General features: G+C 42.1%; 1 protein-coding gene across 2 annotated transcripts; it reads right to left on the bottom strand.

The window, feature by feature from the left end:
• Window positions 1-1,845: 1,845 nt before the first annotated feature.
• LOC138977111 (uncharacterized) lies at window positions 1,846-20,956 on the bottom strand. Of its 2 annotated transcripts, none has more exons than XM_070350021.1 (10): window positions 20,864-20,956; window positions 18,617-18,772; window positions 18,015-18,239; window positions 15,232-15,377; window positions 14,437-14,755; window positions 13,956-14,097; window positions 13,080-13,249; window positions 10,610-10,757; window positions 7,170-7,364; window positions 1,846-2,693 (listed from the first exon to the last, which is right to left on the bottom strand). In XM_070350021.1, exons 1-9 carry the CDS (start codon window positions 20,925-20,927, stop codon window positions 7,172-7,174), a joined length of 1,563 nt encoding a protein of 520 aa, XP_070206122.1. In that variant the 5' UTR covers window positions 20,928-20,956; the 3' UTR covers window positions 1,846-2,693; window positions 7,170-7,171. The 2 variants fall into 2 exon arrangements, with proteins under 2 accessions (XP_070206122.1, XP_070206127.1); XM_070350026.1 differs by having other exon boundaries at window positions 18,021-18,239.
• Window positions 20,957-21,677: the final 721 nt, after the last annotated feature.

Raw genomic sequence — 21,677 nt, 5'->3', positions numbered from 1 at the left:
TTTATAACTGCGTTATACTTTTCACAAACAAATCTTTGCTTAATGTTTCTATTAAATGTGTAAAAATGAGGGACCTTTTTGTTCATTTTGGAAATATAGATGTGGTATTTGGCACAAATTACTAACACATCAAAATCTTTGTCGGTGACTACATTGCTCGCCACTCCAAACACAACCAGTTCTATGGAAAGTTTTACCTTATCACAATGGGTGCATTTCACCTTTAACCAATTTACAAATTCTATCCAAAAGGTCTGCACTTTATCACACTCCCAAAATATATGTGTATGGGTTTCTTCATCTCTACCGCAAAATGTACACAATGACGTCGTATCCACAATGTTCCCCAAAAATAGAAATCGTTCCGTCGGCGAAATTCTGTACAATAATCAATACTAGAACCATCTCAGACAAGTATCCTTTGTTGTTTTTACAACATGTCTAAAAAATAACCTTCTTATTTAACAAACATTTTACACAATCAGACCATTTTTCAATACATTTTTGGGCAGCCACATTATCAACCAATTGTTTGTAAATAAATTGTGTCTTACGTTGAGGATATGTATGTTTATAAGTGTCTTCTGGAATCTATCAGACGCTATAAACATGTACCGCAAAAGAGCAACAATGGAAATTCTGTTTTGTACTTTAAATTTAAGATCGCGCGTGGTGTATTTAAGTAAAGTAGGATTATATGAACACCGTCTGCCCCCTTCCCTACCTCTTCACTTCTTCTCTCTTTGTAGTTGTATTGTGATGTGGTACTTTGTTGTTTTTTGTATCTCGTTTTTCTTTTACTTAATTTCTCTTCCTTGCTATTATGTTATTATACTATGGTGAAAATGGAGGGAAACAAAGATAGCGTTAGGCTTACAAGACGTCAGTCGTATGTGGATTGTGCTCTGAGGAATTTTCATAAAGCAATTATCGTTTAAATGCAATAATATGTTCTTTAAAACAAATAGAAAAAAGCTGGGTTCTTGAGACCATGACACAAGTACCAATAGGTCTTAAGAAAGTATCTGCCCACAACTGAAGAAAAAGTTTAATGATTTTAATGTAACGTCCCATGTTGACGAGGAGGTCATTTCAGATAAAGTATGGGTCCTTAACTCCGCAGGGCAAAACAAAACCAGGCAGGTCAACAGTCTGACGCAAATTACTGTCAAGCCAATCTTTTTACACTTAGTCAACTTTTGACTAAATGTTTTAACATAGACTGGGAATTGAGACGAGGGTGGTGGTGGTGATGTGTGACTGTGTGTGTGTGAGTGTGAGTGCGTGGGTGGGTGTGTGCGTGCGTGGGTGTGTGCGTATGCGTGCGTGCGTGCGTGCGTGCGTGTGTGCGTGCGTGGGTGTGTGCGTATGCGTGCGTGCGTGTGTGTGTGTGTGTGTGTGTGTGTTTGACGCACATAACTTATGCATGCACCATGATAATTGATCTCCTTTGAAGCAATAAACTGAACTGCAATCCCATAGTCCAGACCGAGTAAAAGATTGTATGAATGACAGTTTATTTAATTAGATTGAAAACTGGTGCCCCTACAGTGCGACTTTATTTGTTTAAAGCCAGACATCACGTCATTATGAACATTTATTGAAAAATAGGAGCAAATCAAAACTTGTCGGGATATTATCCGGACGAATCCATAATTATGTAACGTTTCATGAAGATCAGTCCGGCAATTTCCTGAGAATTGCTCAAAACACACACACACACACACACACACACACACACACACACACACGCACGCACGCACACACACACACACACACACACACACACACACACACACACACACACACACACACACACACACACACACCCTGACATCGTCTCGATTCCCAGTCTATCGGAAACAATTTATTGAAATACTGACAACATGAAAACATCTACAACAACCACACGAACACACAAAACACTGCAGATTTGCGATTGTATTGCAAGATCTAATGGTTTGATTCGTGATACAACCCATTTTTACTATCTTCCGTATTTATCCAAACTGAAAATGGTAGATAAAATCAGGGTCAATGTGCCCAAGCAAGTTACCAGCCGCGGGGTCGGATTTGTTGAAAATGAAATGTGTATTTCCGATTTCAGTCAATCCTGCCCCGTGACTTTCTCTCACTTGGTTGGTAACTTTCTGGTGCACACCAACACAGGTTTCTTGCCTATGTTCATCACAATACATATATGTAACAATTTACATTTCCATAAAAAAACAAAAGACAAGCAATCCCTTCTCCGCGTACAATTAGAGCAGTTGCGATCACAAGAACTGACCGACATATTAGTATGTACTGTATTGAAATTTTTTTTGGGGGGGGAAGCATTTTGTGTGTGTTTGTCGGTTAATTGGTTGTGGATTGGGTTTTGATTGTCGTTAGGTCAAGCTGATGGTTGGTTGGTTGGTTAATTGTTTGATTGGTTGATTTGTTGGTTGGTTGGTTAGTAGGTTGGTTGGGTTTGTTTTTTTTGTAATTTTTTTTTTTAGTAGGTTGGTTGTCGTTTTTCCTGGCAGAGAAATGGTTTCAACTGTAAACATGGTATATCGGATCAGACAACGTACATATTCTGGATAACAGAGCAAATTGTTTAGTCTTTGGTCCGTAAGCCGGTTTGATGTGCCTTTGCTGCTCGTAATTTCCAACGGGAGGCAGCTGTTATGCATGGCCGAGAAACCATTCTAGAAAAACAAACACACAAAAACATGATATTGACCAGTTTTAAAACAAACAAAAAGCAATTATGAAAAAACACGCCATCATTCAGTACATTAAGGGTAGACAAAGACACTGAAATAACTCTCTCTCTCTCTCTCTCTCTCTCTCTCTCTCTCTCTCTCTCTCTCTCTCTCTCTCTCTCTCTCTCTCTCTCTCTCTCTCTCTCTCTCTCTCTCTCTCTCTCTCTCTCCGTGTCTCTGGAGCAGGGCGGATTTAACTGAAAGAAACGCTCAATATTTCCTTAAAGGCATACTAACGCACTCCCGTGTTTACAAAGTGTAGTTTGCCCACAATCGATGTCAAACGCACCATAAGACCATATAATGACGATACGTCACCTTGCGCGGACCATAATACATGCATTACAGCTTGTTCTAGCCTCTGAAAAAGTGAGGATGTCAACAAAGCCGCGGTGTTCTCTCCCTTGCATCAACGTTACATGTGTTGCCAAATCTATAAATAGGACGATCCAGATCAAAATGAAAATTCAAATATCTCAACATTTAAGGGGTCCTAGACCACAATAATTTGCAGGGAACTTAATTTAGTCTGTCTCCAGCTGTTGGTAAAGCAATTAGCGTGTATAGTCATCGAGTACATATGGCTTTAAAATGCAAGGTGTTGGACTCCCAACAGCTCTTGAAGGTTCACTGGAAGCCCTGCTCAAGGAAAACACAGTCTGTTCGTGGAAAGTTAGTGCTGAAGGCACTAAAACTACAGTTGTCCTGCGACTTATGTCAGCTTCTGACTCGGACCGGCCAGCCATGACTCAGCATTTTCGCCGAAAACCGCAAAGCCAGCTTCAGCGTGACAGGCAGCGAGCCGAAGAACGAAAGAGAAAGAAAGAAGAAGAAACCCGTGACGACATATTGAAGGCAAATCATGACATTTCTACACTGTTCAAGCCTTCCATTGTTTCGAGACCACAAAGAATTCAACAACAACAACCGCTGGAATGTGAAAGTGACACACAACACAGCGATAGTGACATTAGTGCACGTGTCGCACGCACGGCTGACACCATCTCGACTGGGTGTGATAACAATAGACAGGGTGAAGCTGACGCCGTGTGTTTGTCAGCACGGGCCACTGAGTCGCGTTGTGTGTCCTTTTTGGACACATGGTTATTAAGAACAAAGTTTCAGACAAGAGAATGTACACACACACTGGATACAGCAGAGGAAAAGGCATCTGGCCTAGGCTACAGTCTGCCAGCTGTGAAGGAGTATGAGTCAAGACTGAAGGACAGATCAGCTGTGCGTGCAGTGAAAAATGTGCACAGAAACTATTCTTTCCGAATGGTGGTTCATGACAACTCAGGTGACAGACAATCACTGCTTTGTGAAACCGACGATTTTGTGTTGGTCACCGATTGCAGTACTGACGAAAGTCCATGCATGTACTGGTTGATCAAGCAAGCAGCTCGCCACATGCCACGAGAAGAGCAGGAGTACATTGACAAGCTTCGGCATGGTTCACCCGTAGACAGGAGAAAATTTGACGATCAACTTCGATCTGCTCTTCATGAAGTGTCTGCACTCCGGGATGTGACTAAATTTTACCTCGGTTGACAGCAAAGCTTTTTGATATCGGATATCGTATCGATGTTGTGGGTGTAATTCGGGACTTTTGTTCTCATGTTGACATTTGGGAGAACAGTGTAATTTGCATTACACAGAACAAACGGACAATACGAACACTGGCGCGGAAACTACCATGTCGGGAAAGGGATGGACATTTTGAACCATCCCTATGATCGGTGCATTGTTAAACGATTCATGGTTTCGAAACTATGTGTACACCGATTTCCCTTCCCCTCCTTCCCCATTGCAAGGGGCCAATGGCCTAGCAATTAAACTTTCGCATTCGCATTCGCATTCTCTCTCTATCTCTCACACACAAACACACGAACACACACACATACACGCATGCTTGCACGCACGCACACACAAAAACACACACACACACACACTAGTACGCACGCACGCACGTACGCACGCACGCACGCACGTACACACACACACACACACACACACACACACACACACACACAAGATCTAGATGTTGGACTGTTGAGGACGTGTACGGGAACGTGTATGGGTAACGTCATCAAAGCTAGTTTTTACGTCACGCGTTTGCCAAGATCTGCAGTCTTGGTGGGAGCAAAACAACGCATGCATTTGGAACATTTGAGAAAAAAGTGAGTCACGGTTGACGCAATATCTACACTTATACCCCCCTCTGCTTCTTTACCTCTGTAAACTTGTAGAGCTAGTTATTTTTCGATAATGACCCAGCAACCAAACAAATAACGAGCCAGCAACAGCCTGAATCCTCGATAGTGCAATGGGTTGAGAAGCTGTTCTGTTTTGGTATTACTTTTGCGACTGAAAAGTTCCGAACGCTCTATACGTACGAAATATACATCTCTGGAGCAAACAATACAAACATACCGCATTTAAATTAACAACTACAGGCCTGAACACATGAATCTCCATATAAAATCCATGAGTTAGGTTGTTTTCTGAATCTAGATCTGCCGTGCACACACCGTTCATCACAAGCAAATTCCCAAGGCAAGTAACTCATACTCTTGCCGACAAGAGTAGTTCCCCTTCTTTTAACGCAGTTTCTTCGACAACACTGACTGCAATCCGACGGTCAGTTTTCAACAATATTTCATTTTATAAACAGATCACACGCAACCAAATGCACACATCTCATCAATTTAAACAACATAAAGCGGTTTCATACACTATTTTCCCCAGAAAACTGAACTTCATACAGTAATTAACGTTGGAACACGGGTGCAAAAGTTCGTCTGCTAGTCCCATTTGACGAAAGAACATTATCCTAAACGATACTAAAACATAAACAGAACACACAATATCTGCCTTTACCGCCACAGCAGAATAACAGCATATCTGTGTACTTGATTTTAGTCTAAAACAGGGAAACTGACAAGAAGTGTTAACAGAATGGAATGATTTGCACGGAACTATACAACCGCGCATTAATCGATCGCCTGCGCAGGTTGACTGGTTGAGTGATTCGGATTCGATCAAACTTTCGCACAAAAACTCCTGTTTTCTTTGAATAACTGAAGAAAGGAGGAATAAAGAGGTTACACACCTCGTCTCAGTGATTATTAAAAATAATGGTCTCAGTTCGCGGTCATGAAAAAGCTCGCTGAAGCTCGCATTTTTCATGATCCGCCAACTTCGACCATTATTTTTAATAATCACTGAGACTCGGCATGTAACCTCTACGTACACGTACAGGTCTTTGCTACACGTTCGATCATCTAGAACACTGTATACACGGACGTGTAGACTCGTTCATGGACACATACTAAGACAACAAAACTCAAGGCAATGAGAGAGAGAGAGAGAGAGAGAGAGAGAGAGAGAGAGAGAGAGAGAGAGAGAGAGAGAGAAAGAGAGAGAGAGAGAGAGAAAAAAAGAGAGAGATAGAGGGAGAGAGAGAAAGAGAGAGAGAAAGAAAGAAAGAAAGAGAGAGAGAGAGAAAACAAGAGAATCAGAATCAGAATGTTTATTTGCGAAAACTCATCTTGTTTATAGCAAAAGGGTGCTGGGGGGTTGGGTAATCGAACGATCCACGAACATCAGTGTACATATTGGTTACACAAAAACAATGCATCGTGATTCGGTCCGAAGCATCCAACTTGTAATCCAAGTCGGGAAATAACTTTTCCGTTTCGAACACGGTATTGTTCCAAATCGATCGCGGTATTGTTCCATATCGATCGCGGTATTGTTCCATATCGATCGCGGTATTGTTCCATATCGATCGCGGTTTGTCACAAACACACATGAAATATGTGTGCCCTGTAGTTTAGCGACAACAGTCAGTCTGGCATGGCACGGAGGTAGCACTGTACCAGTGTAGACACGACATGAAGGTCAGTAGTGAGATGGTCGATTTCTTCTCTAAAGACGTTGCGGTCGACTTGGGGCAGACGCCGGACACACGGGGGCGTTTCCTCCTCTTCTCGGAATGACGTTGTCTGTGCTGTTTCGCAGTCGTATGTCAGGACGTAGTCGTCTCCCCTTGCAAACAGCGTCTTCTTTCCACCTTTTCTTTCGCACACTACTTTTGTGAGAGTGCGGTTCCTCTTTCTGTTTAACAGTTTCTCTCTAAGTCGCACGTTCTTTGAGCAGTGTGAGGCTAAGTCGTAGACATCAGAGAAAACAAGAGATAGAGAGTGAGAGAGAGAGAGAGAGAGAGAGAGAGAGAGAGAGAGAGAGAGAGAGAGAGAGAGAGAGAGAGAGAGAGAGAGAGAGAGAGAGAGAGAGAGAGAGAGAGAGGCTGTAATTGGGGGATGATGGATAATAAGAAGATACAGAAACAACAGTTGGAGAAAAGGGACACACACACAAATAAAGAACGGGACGTGGAGAGGAAAAATGACATGTTACCCTCAGGCGCACGAGAGTCCAGCATCGTGGTTGTGATCACATCTCCCAGGCTCCAAAAGCACAAAGTACTTGTTGTCACCCGATCCCTCACATTCGTACACAGTGCTTTCTGATCCATTACAGCTGAAGGGGGGTTTGAATCCTCGGCCCGTTCCTTGAGGAAAACTACCAACTGGCTTAATTGCCGCATGGGTGCTGTTAAAAGACATGTAGCAGGTACGTATTACGACTAGATTAATGATCTGTTCCATTTAGTAAACATGCGTAAGTGTTTTTGTGTTGTTGTTTTTTTGTTTGTTTGCTTAAGGCCCAGCCGACCACGAAGGGCCATAATTATTAGGGCGGTGCTGCTTTGACATATAACGTGCGCCACACACAAGACAGAAGTCGCAGCACAGGCTTCATGTCTCACCCAGTCACATTATTCTGACACCGGACCAACCAGTCCTAGCACTAACCCCATAATGCCAGACGCCAGGCGGAGCAGCCACTAGATTGCCAATGTTAAAGTCTTAGGTATGACCCGGCCGGGGTTCGAACCCACGACCTCCCGATCACGGGGCGGACGCCTTACCACTAGGCCAACCGTGCCGGTTGCGTAAGTGTTAGGCGGCCATTTAGACGACAGCTTTCAATAAAGAACAAGTCTGTAAATGACTCAGACATTCATACAAGTACCATTATGATACGAAACCTATTCTTCAAAACCATAATACAAAGCGACACATTAGAATACAGGAAACGAAGAACAATTGGTTGTATAACTTACCTACGTCATACATAATATGAATCATGAACTTAAACGTTGAATAAATGATCATATCCTTTTGATAGACCTCACTGTGATCTTCTAACATAGTGCTTATTTCAAGCAATCCTAGTGAAAACATAACAGTGGTAAGCATGATGGCGGACTAAATCGAAATACTCATTTCAGAATACTATAACAAACACAAAAGCTAGATACAAAAACCAACAGGAACGGGATCGGGGTGGTAATACAGAAGGTAATACAAAAACAAAAACAAAATACAAAAAAATACACACAAAAACGGGACAACGAGGGAACACAATTAAGCATCAAGGAAACAGAGGAAGATGACGAAGACTTGGAGCGCCAATATTTTCGGAGAGTGAATCTAATTTCAGTAATAATAAGTGCACAGAAGACACACACACACACACACACACACACACACACACACACACCTGCCCGTCTGTCTAATAAATTATTGTACAGTTACAAATATGGTCTGGTTGACATTTCAAGAATATTGTGGGATGCCTTTCAATAATATTTCGATAAACTTATAATTATCTATCAAGTTATCAATTAACAACAATCGTATATCTATATACAAAGGGCAGTACAACAAATAATGTTCAGCAGTCTCTCTGGGGCAATCGCATTGGGGACAATCCTTAAGGTGCCGCTTACATAAATCAAAATTCAAATCACTCATACCAATACGTAGTCTGCAATGATGGACTTGTTCAAATCTTTCTAAAAAAAAAAAAAATGACATGGTATTTTAACCCCTTGACTGCCTTAGGACGGGTATACCCGTCATGCGCTTGTGCAGCCGCAGCGCCTTAGGACGGGTTTACCCGTCTTCGCCGTTCCGGGATTTTCCAGCAATGCTACGTCACTGCTGACACACAAATAGCAGCCAATGGCTTGGAAGGATACCTCATTCTCATGAATAAACATAAATGGTGACGCGGTTTTGCGTCTGAAGGCTATTTTCGGCCTTGGCGACAGGATAGGGGAGAGAAATCTCGACTCCTGAAAATGGCTAACGGTGACAAGTCGACCGGGCCCTAGTAGGGAAAACAAAGCCGGACTGACGCTGCAGGCGGTGCAAATGATTATGGATACTGACAGGGGAAGGGGGAGATCTTCTTTCGGACGATTCGTTGGAAACAGGTAGATGACAGGGATTATAATCCTTTCTTGGAGCAAGCAAAACAGCCACCTGTGTTTAATCCACAGGCACCGGAAGATGCGCCGGACTGATTTTTCAAAAGTTCATATTTAAACATCATTATAAGCCAAACTAATTATTATTTCCATGATTAGACACTAAAAACAGATTCTTGGTTCAATTTCCTTTATAAATAACATAGGTTTTACTTACCTACCTACTGCCAGTTTGGAGCTAGAATTTTTTGTGAATTAGTACACCCCGAACTCCAATATTCCCTGGCAGTCAGGAATGCACATACGCAAGTTTTTTTGGCAGCGAAAGGGTAATCAACATTGAACAAATAATTGTTAATCTCGCTCAAAGATGTGGTCATCTTAATGTTGTCTGGTAATTAAGTCGTTCCACAGAACAGTCGTTTTTGGAATAAATGATGTGCGACATAATTCTGTTCTATGGGGAGGCACATATCTTTCTAACGGTCTTCGTCTGTAATACGGATTATTATCAGATACAAGAGGGGGCAATAAATTCACTAAAAACTAGGGGCAATTGTTATGTGCCATCTTATGGAAAACAATCAATTAATGTCTTTGTCTTCGTTCTTCAAGGCTGCACATCCCGCTTTCCTCGCAGAGCTTCGCATGGCATGGCTAGTTCCTTTAACTTCGCCAATTATTATTCGTAAGGCTTCTAAGTGTAATTTTTCTAGAGCTAGTGTTATGTTTGTTCTAGTCCACTCTGCGATGTTGTCTGTCCATCGTTTCTTTTCGATAGCCCTAGACTAGACTAAATCTAACGTTGTAAAGGATATAGACAGACAGACAGACGTGACATACAGTCAGACAGGCAGACAAACAGGCAGCCACACAGGCAGACAGGCAGACAAACAGACAGACAGACAGACAAACAGACAGACAGGCTGATAGATAGACAAACACACACACACACACACACACACACACACACACACACACACACACACACACAGAGAGGCAGACAGACAGTCATTGTTATATTGTTATATGAAGTCTTATATCGCGCGCGTATCTCCAGACTCGGACTCAAGGCGCAGGGATCTATTTATGCCGTGTGAGATGGAATTTTTTACACAATACATCACGCATTCACATCGACCAGCAGATCGCAGCCCTTTCGGCGCATATCCTACTTTTCACGGCCTATTATTCCAAGTCACACGGGTATTTTGGTGGACATTTTTTATCTATGCCTATACAATTTTGCCAGGAAAGACCCTTTTGTCAATCGTGGGATCTTTAACGTGCACACCCCAATGTAGTGTACACGAAGGGACCTCGGGTTTTCGTCTCATCCGAAAGACTAGCACTTGAACCCACCACCTAGGTTAGGAAAGGGGGGAGAAAATTGCTAACGCCCTGACCCAGGGTCGAACTCGCAACCTCTCGCTTCCGAGCGCAAGTGCGTTACCACTCGGCCACCCAGTCCGACAGACAGACAGATAGACAGACAGACAGACAGATAGAAATACAATACCTGGGCAGTCCAAGCTGTGTGCATATCACCTTGACATATTTCATACTAATGGTGTGACACACACTCCCCCAGATTCCGTTGACATTTAGTTCCACACGCCCTTCTCGAGACGTAGATCCCCCTGACAACCGGACCTCAACGGGAGAATCTACAGGAAAACATGTCAAATGGGTGAAAGCAGCAACTGATGCTTACAAGGAGACACAAGTATAAATCACGTATCTTGTGCATTTTATTTTGTTTGGCTACTCCACTTTGTTATGCCTTGCCACTTATACATAGTATTCACAAGAGAGGAGGTGAGTTTGGAAACACATTGATTCAAAGAGTCCAGAATCCTTTTCGGTGAGATGATTTTAAACATTACAAGCATTTCCTTGGTAAATCTCCTTGGGTGATTTTGCCACAGAGCGTTTGCATAATAATGTACATATCTGCATAGATAAAACAAAAAAACCACACAACGGTATTACAACAGTCGGTCACTTGATGGAAGCAGATGGGTTTTCGTCAAATAATAATTTTAAATTAAAACATCTAAATTTACATACAAATTCTGTGTTTTTACAGTGCTTTATCCGCTCAATAAGGAATTGCCAAAACGCACACACTCTCTCTCTCTCTCTCTCTCTCTCTCTCTCTCTCTCTCTCTCTCTCTCTCTCTCTCTCTCTCTCTCTCTTCCTCTCCATCTCTCTCTCTTACTCCTTGTAAAATGAAGTTTAATTGAATTCAATTCAATTCTCTCTCTCTCTCTCTCTCTCTCTCTCTCTCTCTCTCTCTCTCTCTCTCTCTCTCTCTCTCTCTCTCTCTCTCTCTGAAAGGCAGCAGAGACTTCTTCTGAGATTTGTTAAATTCTCTTTGCAGAGAGAGAGAGAGAGAGAGAGAGAGAGAGAGAGAGAGAGAGAGAGAGAGAGAGAGAGAGAGAGAGAGAGAAAGTGTCCCGTCACAGATATCTCTTTTGGGGAAATCAGACCCTCCTCGGACGGGACCGAGGTTTCAATGAAAAGCTAACCCCCAAAGGGGAGAGAGTATCAACAGAGACATTTAGTCCAGAGGAGGACCATTGTTTTACTACCATGACCAGACACGAGTTTCTACACTAATGTGTCTAATCAGAGGTCGGGTGGTAAAAGATATCGAGAGTTGTCAACCCATGGTATCCAACCAAGAAGCAAACCACTCTCTGAGTGGTAGCTTCTGTTGGCATGGGAGACTGCCCTCATCCGACAATCCAAAGAGGACATCTGTGAAGGGAAGCATTTTAATTTAAGGTCACAGTGTGGAATCTAAATTAATGAAGAAAGAATGTTGAAATTGAAGTCTTAACCAAGAAAGTAGGTTAAAATAAGAGAAATTTTAAAAAGCCTAAAGGGAGGTAATGCTCTGTGCCAGCCTGTAGATCCAGTAAAGGATACACGAATATATATATATGCGTTTAAAAATCCCAAAAATAAACAAGTCGCGTAAGGCGAAAATACAACATTTAGTCAAGTAGCTGTCGAACTCACAGAATGAAACTGAACGCAATGCAACGCAGCAAGACCGTATACTCGTAGCATCGTCAGTCCACCGCTAACGGCATAGGCAGTGAAATTGACAAGAAGAGCGGGGTAGTAGTTGCGCTGGGAAGGATAGCACGCTTTTCTGTACCTCTCTTCGTTTTAACTTTCTGAGCGTGTTTTTAATCCAAACATATCATATCTATATGTTTTTGGAATCAGGAACCGACAAGGAATAAGATGAAAGTGTTTTTAAATTGATTTGGAAAATTTAATTTTGATAATAATTTTTATATATTTAATTTTCAGAGCTTGTTTTTAATCTGAATATAACATATTTATATGTTTTTGGAATCAGCAAATGATGGAGAATAAGATAAACGTAAATTTGGATCGTTTTATAAAAAACATATTTTTTTTACAATTTTCAGATTTTTAATGACCAAAGTCATTAATTAATTTTTAAGCCACCACGCTGAAATGCAATACCGAAGTCCGGGCTTCGTCGAACATTACCCGACCAAAATTTCAACCAATTTGGTTGAAAAATGAGGGCGTGACAGTGCCGCCTCAACTTTCACGAAAAGCCGGATATGACGTCATCAAAGACATTTATCAAAAAAATGAAAAAAACGTTCGGGGATTTCATACCCAGGAACTCTCATGTCAAATTTCATAAAGATCGGTCCAGTAGTTTAGTCTGAATCGCTCTACACACACACACAGACAGACACACACACACACACACGCACATACACCACGACCCTCGTCTCGATTCCCCCCTCTACGTTAAAACATTTAGTCAAAACTTGACTAAATGTAAAAAATATTGTGAGTGTCAACTCGGTTTATTCACATATATCGATTTTTCCCGTTGCGAATAAAAAAAGCAGCAACACAAACAACAACAGCAACAACATTAACAACAAAATCAACAACAACAACAACAACAACAACAACGCAAAGTTACCTCCACACGTAACACCCGCGTCCTCATTGTGGCCGCAGTTCTCTCTTCCATACCCATCAAAAAGACAGTTCGCCAGCGAGTCCTCCCCACCTGTGCACCGTACATCGTCCATCCATGTAGGTTCTCCTCCTTGGCCAAATGTTGCCTCTCCCCAAGCAATGGCATGGTCACTAGAGCACACAATCGATTAAACTGTAGACTGATACGTACACCTGATCATAGTGGCATAATTATGATTATAACAACATAATCTACACCCCGAAAGAGATAGTATTTTTGTCATCTACAGAAGTTGTTCACTTCTTTCATCTTTATTTGTCCTGCGTATTTTGTCCATTTGTGTTTGACTTCACGCCTTAACATTTTCCTTTTTACGACATAAAGCCTCTCTGACCGAAGTGAGACTGGGGCTTGAAGCTGTAGGGGTAAGAGCTATAGTCCAGCAGGCTAAACACTTATTGAGGACAATAGCACTGTTGATTCGACAACGAAGAGGGCACGCATACACACATCGGATGCCGAGTGTTAGGCTCTGGTGAAACAAGTGGGAGACACAAAAAACAAATGTCCATGTTTGTGTCAAATGAAAATTGACATTACAGATGTTTTACCTTATCTCATCTTATGTTATGCACAAAAGGACACAATATACTCAAGGTGGATTGGAGCTCAGAGTGGCCCCTCTTTTTTTTCCGAAGCCAGTTAGCTAATTATAACGATTTTCTTCAGCTTTGATTAATGTTATCTTTATAAATAGGACGCAAAATTGTCAAACATTTGTTGTAGTTTTGTGGATGATCACAAGATTAATCTTTGTTTGTACAATACGTCAACAATGAAGCAAAAATAGATAAATAAATAAATAAAAGAACGGACCTTGGAAGTCCAAGCTGTTTACAAACGACCCTGGCATCTCCGGGACCAAAATAGTCGTCACATACTGTTCCCCACTGGGAGCCGTGCCACACCTCCACACGACCCTCGCTAGGGTTCGAGCCGTTCACCAAGCGAACCCCAACTGAAACACCATAGCAACTGAAACACCATGGCATCTAGAACAATCCTTCCCGTGCACACTACCCGGGTCACATCTCATATCTGGCCGGGCTTTTATAAAAGTAAAGGCCAACCCTCCACTGGTACATACTGACATTTCGAATCTCATTAACTCTTTACGTGATTTCCTTGTAGAAAGGGACATTCTGATGAATGAAAATCGTAGCGAAAACTAGTGGCAATAAGTGACATTGATTCATTGTTATTTCGAACAATCATCTTCGAATAAAACAGAGGGAACACAACAATATGACTGTCTGTACAACCAGTGAGACAATGTGCGACAGAGAGAGACACTTACTCAGTTTGTCGAAATCTGGGACTGCCACTCTCACAGACTGCCAGAGATCTCCTAGTATTGTCTTTTCTTTCTTCAGGGTTTGAACCTTTTCCCGCAGGTCTTTTTCCGTGGCCTTCGAGACCGCGCTCCCTTCGTTGCATCCGTCAACGAAAATCGTAGCACCTCGAAGCAAGGGAGAGGACCGAGGAAGACAGACGGAGGTATAGGAGGAGTTCTCTACCCTGCAGGTATAGTCTCCGGTGACCACAGGGTTTGGAACGGCTAAAATAAAGCGGCCGTTTTCTTTGGAAGTGCTGGTCAGGGTTTGGTTGTCGGGTGTCTGCAAAGAAACATTTACGTTTAGAATGCATTTACTTGCATTCGACAACTGTCAATCCCATAGGTCATTGTCCTCAGGCAAAAGACGCTGTCCAGAAATATAGCTCTCGATCAGGATTGTCATTGACTGTCGAAGAGTTACGCCCTTTACAGTGTGGTAAACAACGACACGCCGCCTACCAGAGCAGAGAGGACGAACGATCGCAGCGAATAAGTATTCTCCCATGTGTATTGAAAACCACACCCTTTTCGTTCGAAAATATGCACAATGTTGCTTCCAAGAAAACTAATTCATGAAAACAAGTCCCACTCTGCACAGAGAACAAACACCAAGGCTGCCGTTGTTTAGTGTTTGTCCAAGCAGAGGTTTGGTCTTTTCCCATATAAAAACCTGACAAGATCTGAAATGGTCATGTTGTCGAATTGATTAAACGGAAAAGACTGTGCCATTGCAATATTTGTTTAAAGAAGTCTTACCGTCCAAACTGCTTTGACCATGGTCACCCAGTTACTCTTGAAATTGCCGCAGGAAAGAAGGACATGGTGCTGTTGAGTGCTGTTGAGAAACGCTGTCTTGTTCAGTTGTTCCGCGTGAATCTCTCCATCATCGGTCATTGAAGGAGCTGTAGTGATCACACATACGTACGCACTCACACACACACACACACACACACACACACACACCCACGCATGCACGCACGGACGCTCGCACGAACGCACGCACACACACACACACACACACACACGCACACACATACACACACACACACACACACACACGCACACACGCACACGCACACACTCACACACACATACATACATGTGGTGGTATAATTGTGAGTACTAACTTCACTTTCTGTCATTTGAAGGCTGACAAAACGAATAATGGATCATTTCACATTGATTGCCTTCCGCGCATAATTCTTAACATCCTTCTAGCGAAATGCATCGTGTAAAACATCTGCTCATGCTTTGAATCACGGGCGTAAAAGGCATCCTTCCACTTGACCATGACTATACCAAACAATAACAATGCGAAAGAATGAGGCTATGATTAGTGCTGTTGGTCTCAGTGTTAATTTTAAAGCACGAGCAGCTAGTTGTCATTACAGATTTCCAGATCACAGTGCACTCTGTGGCCAGACCTGACACAGAAAGAAATGGAAACTTGTATTCATATGTAACCGAGTGCCCGAAGCATAAGAGTCACCTTTGGAGGCAAAGCTAGTCAAACAGGATTGATATTTTAGAGCTAAATTAATAGCACTATAGAAACTGGGAACGCAGAGATTCGCAAGATCAAAGAGCATACCTGGGAAAACAGCAGCCAGACCCCATCACAAACAGCTACTCAACATCTCACGGGTGTTCTGTCTTCCGAAGTACCCAAAACACTCAAGGCAAGCAGACAACTCCATGAATGCAGAGCAGCAGCTTGTGACAGGGGAGACTACTGCGTCACCCATGGTTACGTACCAGTCACACACATTTTAATTGTTCTTCTTGTTCTCCCTTGTAAACTAGGGTTTTATTTAATCGACAAACAAAACAAGAAATTCCTCCGAGGTAGGAAAAACACCCCCGTCCTTACCAGAAGTCAGAAGTCAGAAGTCAGAAGAGAGAAAGTCAGAAGTCAGAAGTCAGAAGTCAAAAGTCAAAAGTCAGAAGTCAGAAGTCAAAAGTCAGAAGTCAGAAGTCAGAAGTCAAAAGTCAAAAGTCAAAAGTCAGAAGTCAAAAGTCAAAAGTCAGAAGTCAAAAGTCAAAAGTCAAAAGTCAGAAGTCAAAAGTCAAAAGTCAAAAGTCAGAAGTCAGAAGTCAGAAGTCAGAAGTCAGAAGTCAAAAGTCAGAAGTCAGAAGTCAAAAGTCAAAAGTCAAAAGTCAAAAGTCAGAAGTCAGAAGTCAAAAGTCAAAAGTCAAAAGTCAAAAGTCAGAAGTCAAAAGTCAGAAGTCAAAAGTCAAAAGTCAAAAGTCAGAAGTCAGAAGTCAAAAGTCAAAAGTCAAAAGTCAGAAGTCAAAAGTCAAAAGTCAGAAGTCAGAAGTCAGAAGTCAAAAGTCAGAAGTCAGAAGTCAGAAGTCAAAAGAAGTCAGAATGTAAACACAGGGTCCATTGCGAAAGGGTACGTCGAGGTAGAACCATTCTCACTGCCACCAACTGAGAAGGTTATTTCCCTTTGACCATAAATATGTCACTCTTAATCTTAATCCACCAATAACTCCCTAACCGTGTGTTTGACTGGTCCCAATTTTTGTAAGGACCGTCTCAGGAATGTATAGAACCTGTTCACCAAGTTTGGTGACGATCGGTCCGTTCATTCTTGAGATCTATATGCGAACACAAACACACAAACACACAAACAAACAAACACATCCAGTGAAACCTATACACACCCCTATACCGGGGGTGTAAATACAGGCATCCCTATTCTATGCTGCGATGCACTTTTTTCTGCATAATTTTCAACAAGTGCTGACCTTAAAAGGGGCCAGGACATCCCAATTTCCAATGTAGAATTCCAATTTTGGTTTGTTGTAACAGAAACAAGGTCCTATGCTCAGAAAGTAATTACACCATACCCCTAAGATACGGGAATGTAAACAAATAAAACAAGAAATTCCTCCGAGGTAGGAAAAACACCCCCGAAGTCAGAAGTCAGAAGTCAAAAGTCAAAAGTCAGAAGTCAGAAGAGAGAAAGTCAGAAGTCAGAAGTCAGAAGTCAGAAGTCAGAAGAGAGAAAGTCAGAAGTCAGAAGTCAGAAGTCAAAAGTCAAAAGTCAGAAGTCAGAAGTCAAAAGTCAGAAGTCAGAAGTCAAAAGTCAAAAGTCAAAAGTCAAAAGTCAGAAGTCAGAAGTCAGAAGTCAGAAGTCAGAATGTAAACACAGGGTCCATTGCGAAAGGGTACGTCGAGGTAGGAAAAACACCCCCGTTGGTCAAAGAGAAATAACCATTCTCACTGCCACCAACTGAGAAGGTTATTTCCCTTTGACCATTAATATGTCACTCTTAATCTTAATCCACCAATAACTCCCTAACCGTGTGTTTGACTGGTCCCAATTTTTGTAAGGACCGTCTCAGGAATGTATAGAACCTGTTCACCAAGTTTGGTGACGATCGGTCCGTTCATTCTTGAGATCTATATGCGAACACAAACACACAAACACACAAACAAACAAACACATCCAGTGAAACCTATACACACCCCTATACCGGGGGTGTAACTATACCGGGGGTGTAATAAAATAAAAAGTCATCCATTATTTTACCGGTACCCCCAACGAAAAGACGGACGCTCTGGCGGTGGGTGACAATGGACCCATGCAGGTTGACGTTCACGTGCACCGAGTAAGTGCCCGTGTAGTTGTGCGTCACTCGCTTCAGGCGAATACCGGCGGGCGGCATATGCTCAACTGTTTGTTGGATTGCGGGATCCTTGAGAAAATGGCTGGAACTCTGGGTGACTTGGGTGGCTAGCAGTGTGTCGGAATCATCTGTGAACAAAAAGGTTAAAGGCAAAAATGTTAATTGAACAAAGCGTAGATGCAAATGGAAAATGTATACGTACTCAGGGCTCCCCAAAGTGCGCGTTCCTGTGTCATAGCACTAGTTGAAGTGTCCTCTTCGAATATTCTGTTGAAAAAAGACACTTCATATCTTACTATTCGGAATAACAATGAGTTATATGAACACAGGGGGTTTGGGGACCATGGCATCTCGGGACCCTCTGAAACTCCGCGTAGGGGTCCATGGACCCTCTTGACATTATAAGTGGGGGTCCCGGGACCCTCTAAGACGGGCGTCCGTGGGGACCCCTGCGTGCACATGCATGAGTATATGAATACAAAAACTAATAATAAAGTAAACCTACTGTCATTGTTCCTGAAGTACCATTCGGTGTCCAAGATGTGTTCTTCAGGCAGCGCGTTGTAGTTCCATGGCAGAACAACGTCCTCGCCGTCACACGCCGGCACGTTACTGCCATCCGACACTTCGGCTGGGTGAGTCCACTGCAGCGCACTAGATACTGCGTGAAAATAAGGACAGTTTTGGGAGTTTTGTAAATGTCTTGTCCTGCTTGTGCAAACTAATGTATTTATATATATTTATATGGGAGATTTATATAGCGCTTGACGTTCTCTAAGCGCTTTACATATATTAATTTCTGACGTGTGAGATGGAATTTTTTACACAATATATCACGCATTCACATCGGCCAGTAAATCTCAAGACATTACGGCGAATATTTACTTGTCACGGCCTATTATTCCAAGTCACACGGGTAATTGGTGGACTTTTTTTATCTTTTTTTTTTTTTATCTATGCCTATACCTTTTTGCCAGGAAAGACCCTTTTGTCAATCGTGGGATCTATAACGTGCACACCCCAATGTAGTGTACACGAAGGGACCTCGGTTTTTCGTCTCATCCGAAAGACTAATCACCACATAAATATAAATCCGCCTACCATCGTTTGTAGGATGAGTGGTATACCCTTCTACTTTCACACGCATGATGACAGGTGGACAGTCATAACGGAAGTTACGCATTGAGAAACAAAGGGACAGAGGCGCTCTAGATACACATAGGATGAAAGTCGCTTGTTCGTTGCAATGCTTGTTATTCTCTCAGGTGCCAGGAGATTGGTTCCGCATAACTCTCATTTACTCTTGTTGGACCAGATGTCGTATGCATTGAGAACGCTCACGTACCTTTGTCTACCTGTCCCAAGATAGGCCAATTGGTCCTAAGAGGACGTTAAAACTAATTATCATTACCTTTGTTTCTCAGATAGCAAAATAGCGCTCTGCCTCATTTTGTGTAAACGAGGCTCAATCAACAACTGACTTAGAGGCTGCCATATACGTAGCGTTCATTAATTAATTCATATTGTTTACATGTGCCAATAATGTTATAAAACTGTACCTAAGGGGATTATAATAACGATTGGCTGTAGCTTTCGAACACAGAATAAATTATGTTAGTATTGCAAAGTGGTGTTGATAGTGTCGAATGTAAACAGAACAGTCTCAAAGTGAAAGTGGATGTTTTCCGGAAATTGTGAAGTTAACAAGAATACAGAAAAGCGCGCTTTACTGCTTAGCACAATACGCTACCGCGCTAATCTGGCGTGTCAATATCATTACGTTTTGCACGTGGATGGTGAGCGATTTCCTTCACGCGGGGATTGACGAAGCTGTACTGTCTGTGTTGACGGTCTAAAAATAGCCCAAGTCCTGGAGAACTGTTGCTAAACATAGCAATAAAGAATCAATTATTTCTCGTAATTGGTAAGGACTTCAAACCTAAAACTTTGCAGGAAGCTTAATTTATACATCCCCGCAACGATGGGAAAAGCCCTGAAAGTAATTAAACTAATTAAATAGGACTATATGTCAGCCTTTAAGAGCTGGAGACGAACATCGTTTTCAAACCGACGGAAACAACGATATTTGCTTCTTTATTCTAACGGTCAATTTGTTCCCGACATATTCAAACTAACAATGATTCAAAGGCATGCCGAACGGTGTAGCCGTATTTTGTTTTCAGAAATGAAAAACAAAAGCAATCTGTCAGACGATCCGTTGCTTTCACTCACTTGTTTCATGAAACAATAAATCGTGTAATCTGTTGACAAGATGCTAGTTAGTTAACCAGTAAGTATAACCAAGCCAAATAAAACAAAATAGTGACGGGCGCAGTGGCGTGGTGGTAAGACGTCGGCCTCCTAATCGGGAGGTCGTGAGTTCGAATCCCGGTCGCTGCCGCCTGGTGGGTTTAAGAGTGGAGATTTTTCCGATCTCCCAGGTCAACTCATGTGCAGACCTGCTAGTGACTTAACCTCCTTGGTGTGTACACGCAAGCACAAGACCAAGTGCGCACGGAAAAGATCCTGTGATCCATGTCAGAGTTCGGTGGGTTATAGAAACACGAAAATACCCAGCATGCCTCCCCCGAAATCGGCGTATGCTGCCTGAATGGCGGGGTAAAAACGGTCATACACATAAAATTCCACTCGTGCTAAAAAAACATGAGTCTAAGCCCATGGGAGTCTAAGCCCATGAACGAAGAAGAAGAAGAAACAAAATAGTAAAAGAAACGAGAAGAAAAAAACATACGGTGGAAGAGACCCAGCAAAAACCAGACAGCGTTTTCCTGCAAAACCATCACGATGATTGTCATGAAGACTGAAGGGACCCAGAAACCCGGACACATGTACAGAAAAACAGTTTCTTATCGCTTAAAAGGGACAGAGGAATCACCTTAAAGAGACACACCCCGAGACAGATCGGTAGTGTCGAAAACAAGTGCTAACATCAACGTGTTTCACGCACACCCCTTGCTAGTGATTGGCACATCCAATGTTTGGCAGGGGGGTTGCAAGAAAAGGTCACTCTTCCACACCCCATACAAACCCGACGGAGTTATTTCGTCTATTGTTAGAATGTTTAAACAAGTCGCGTAAGGCGAAAATACAACATTTAGTCAAGCTCAGTCAAACTCACAGAATGAAACTGAACGCATTGCATTTTTTCCGCAAGACCGTACACTCGTAGCATCGTCTGTCCACCGCTCGTGACAAAGGCAGTGAAATTAACAATCCAGAAAAGCGCGGTAGCGGTTGCGCTGAGGAGGATAGCACGCTTTTCTATATCTCTATTCTTTTTAACTCTCTGAACGTGTTTTTAATCCAAACATATCATATCTATATGATTTTGGAATCAGGAACGGACAAGGAATAAGATGAAATTGTTTTTAAATCGATTTCGGAAATTTAATTTTAATCATAATTTTTATATTTTTAATTTTCAGAGCTTGTTTTTAATCCGAATATAACATATTTATATGTTTTTGGAATCAGAAAATGATGAAGAATACGATAAACGTAATTTTGGATCGTTTTATAAAAAATTAATTTTAATTACAATTTTC

This window comes from Littorina saxatilis, linkage group LG1 (genome assembly GCF_037325665.1).
Source record: "Littorina saxatilis isolate snail1 linkage group LG1, US_GU_Lsax_2.0, whole genome shotgun sequence".
Lineage (NCBI taxonomy): Eukaryota > Metazoa > Mollusca > Gastropoda > Littorinimorpha > Littorinidae > Littorina > Littorina saxatilis.
The sequence above is the reverse complement of the archived record's forward strand: the minus strand, read 5'-3'. Positions and strand labels throughout refer to the sequence as shown.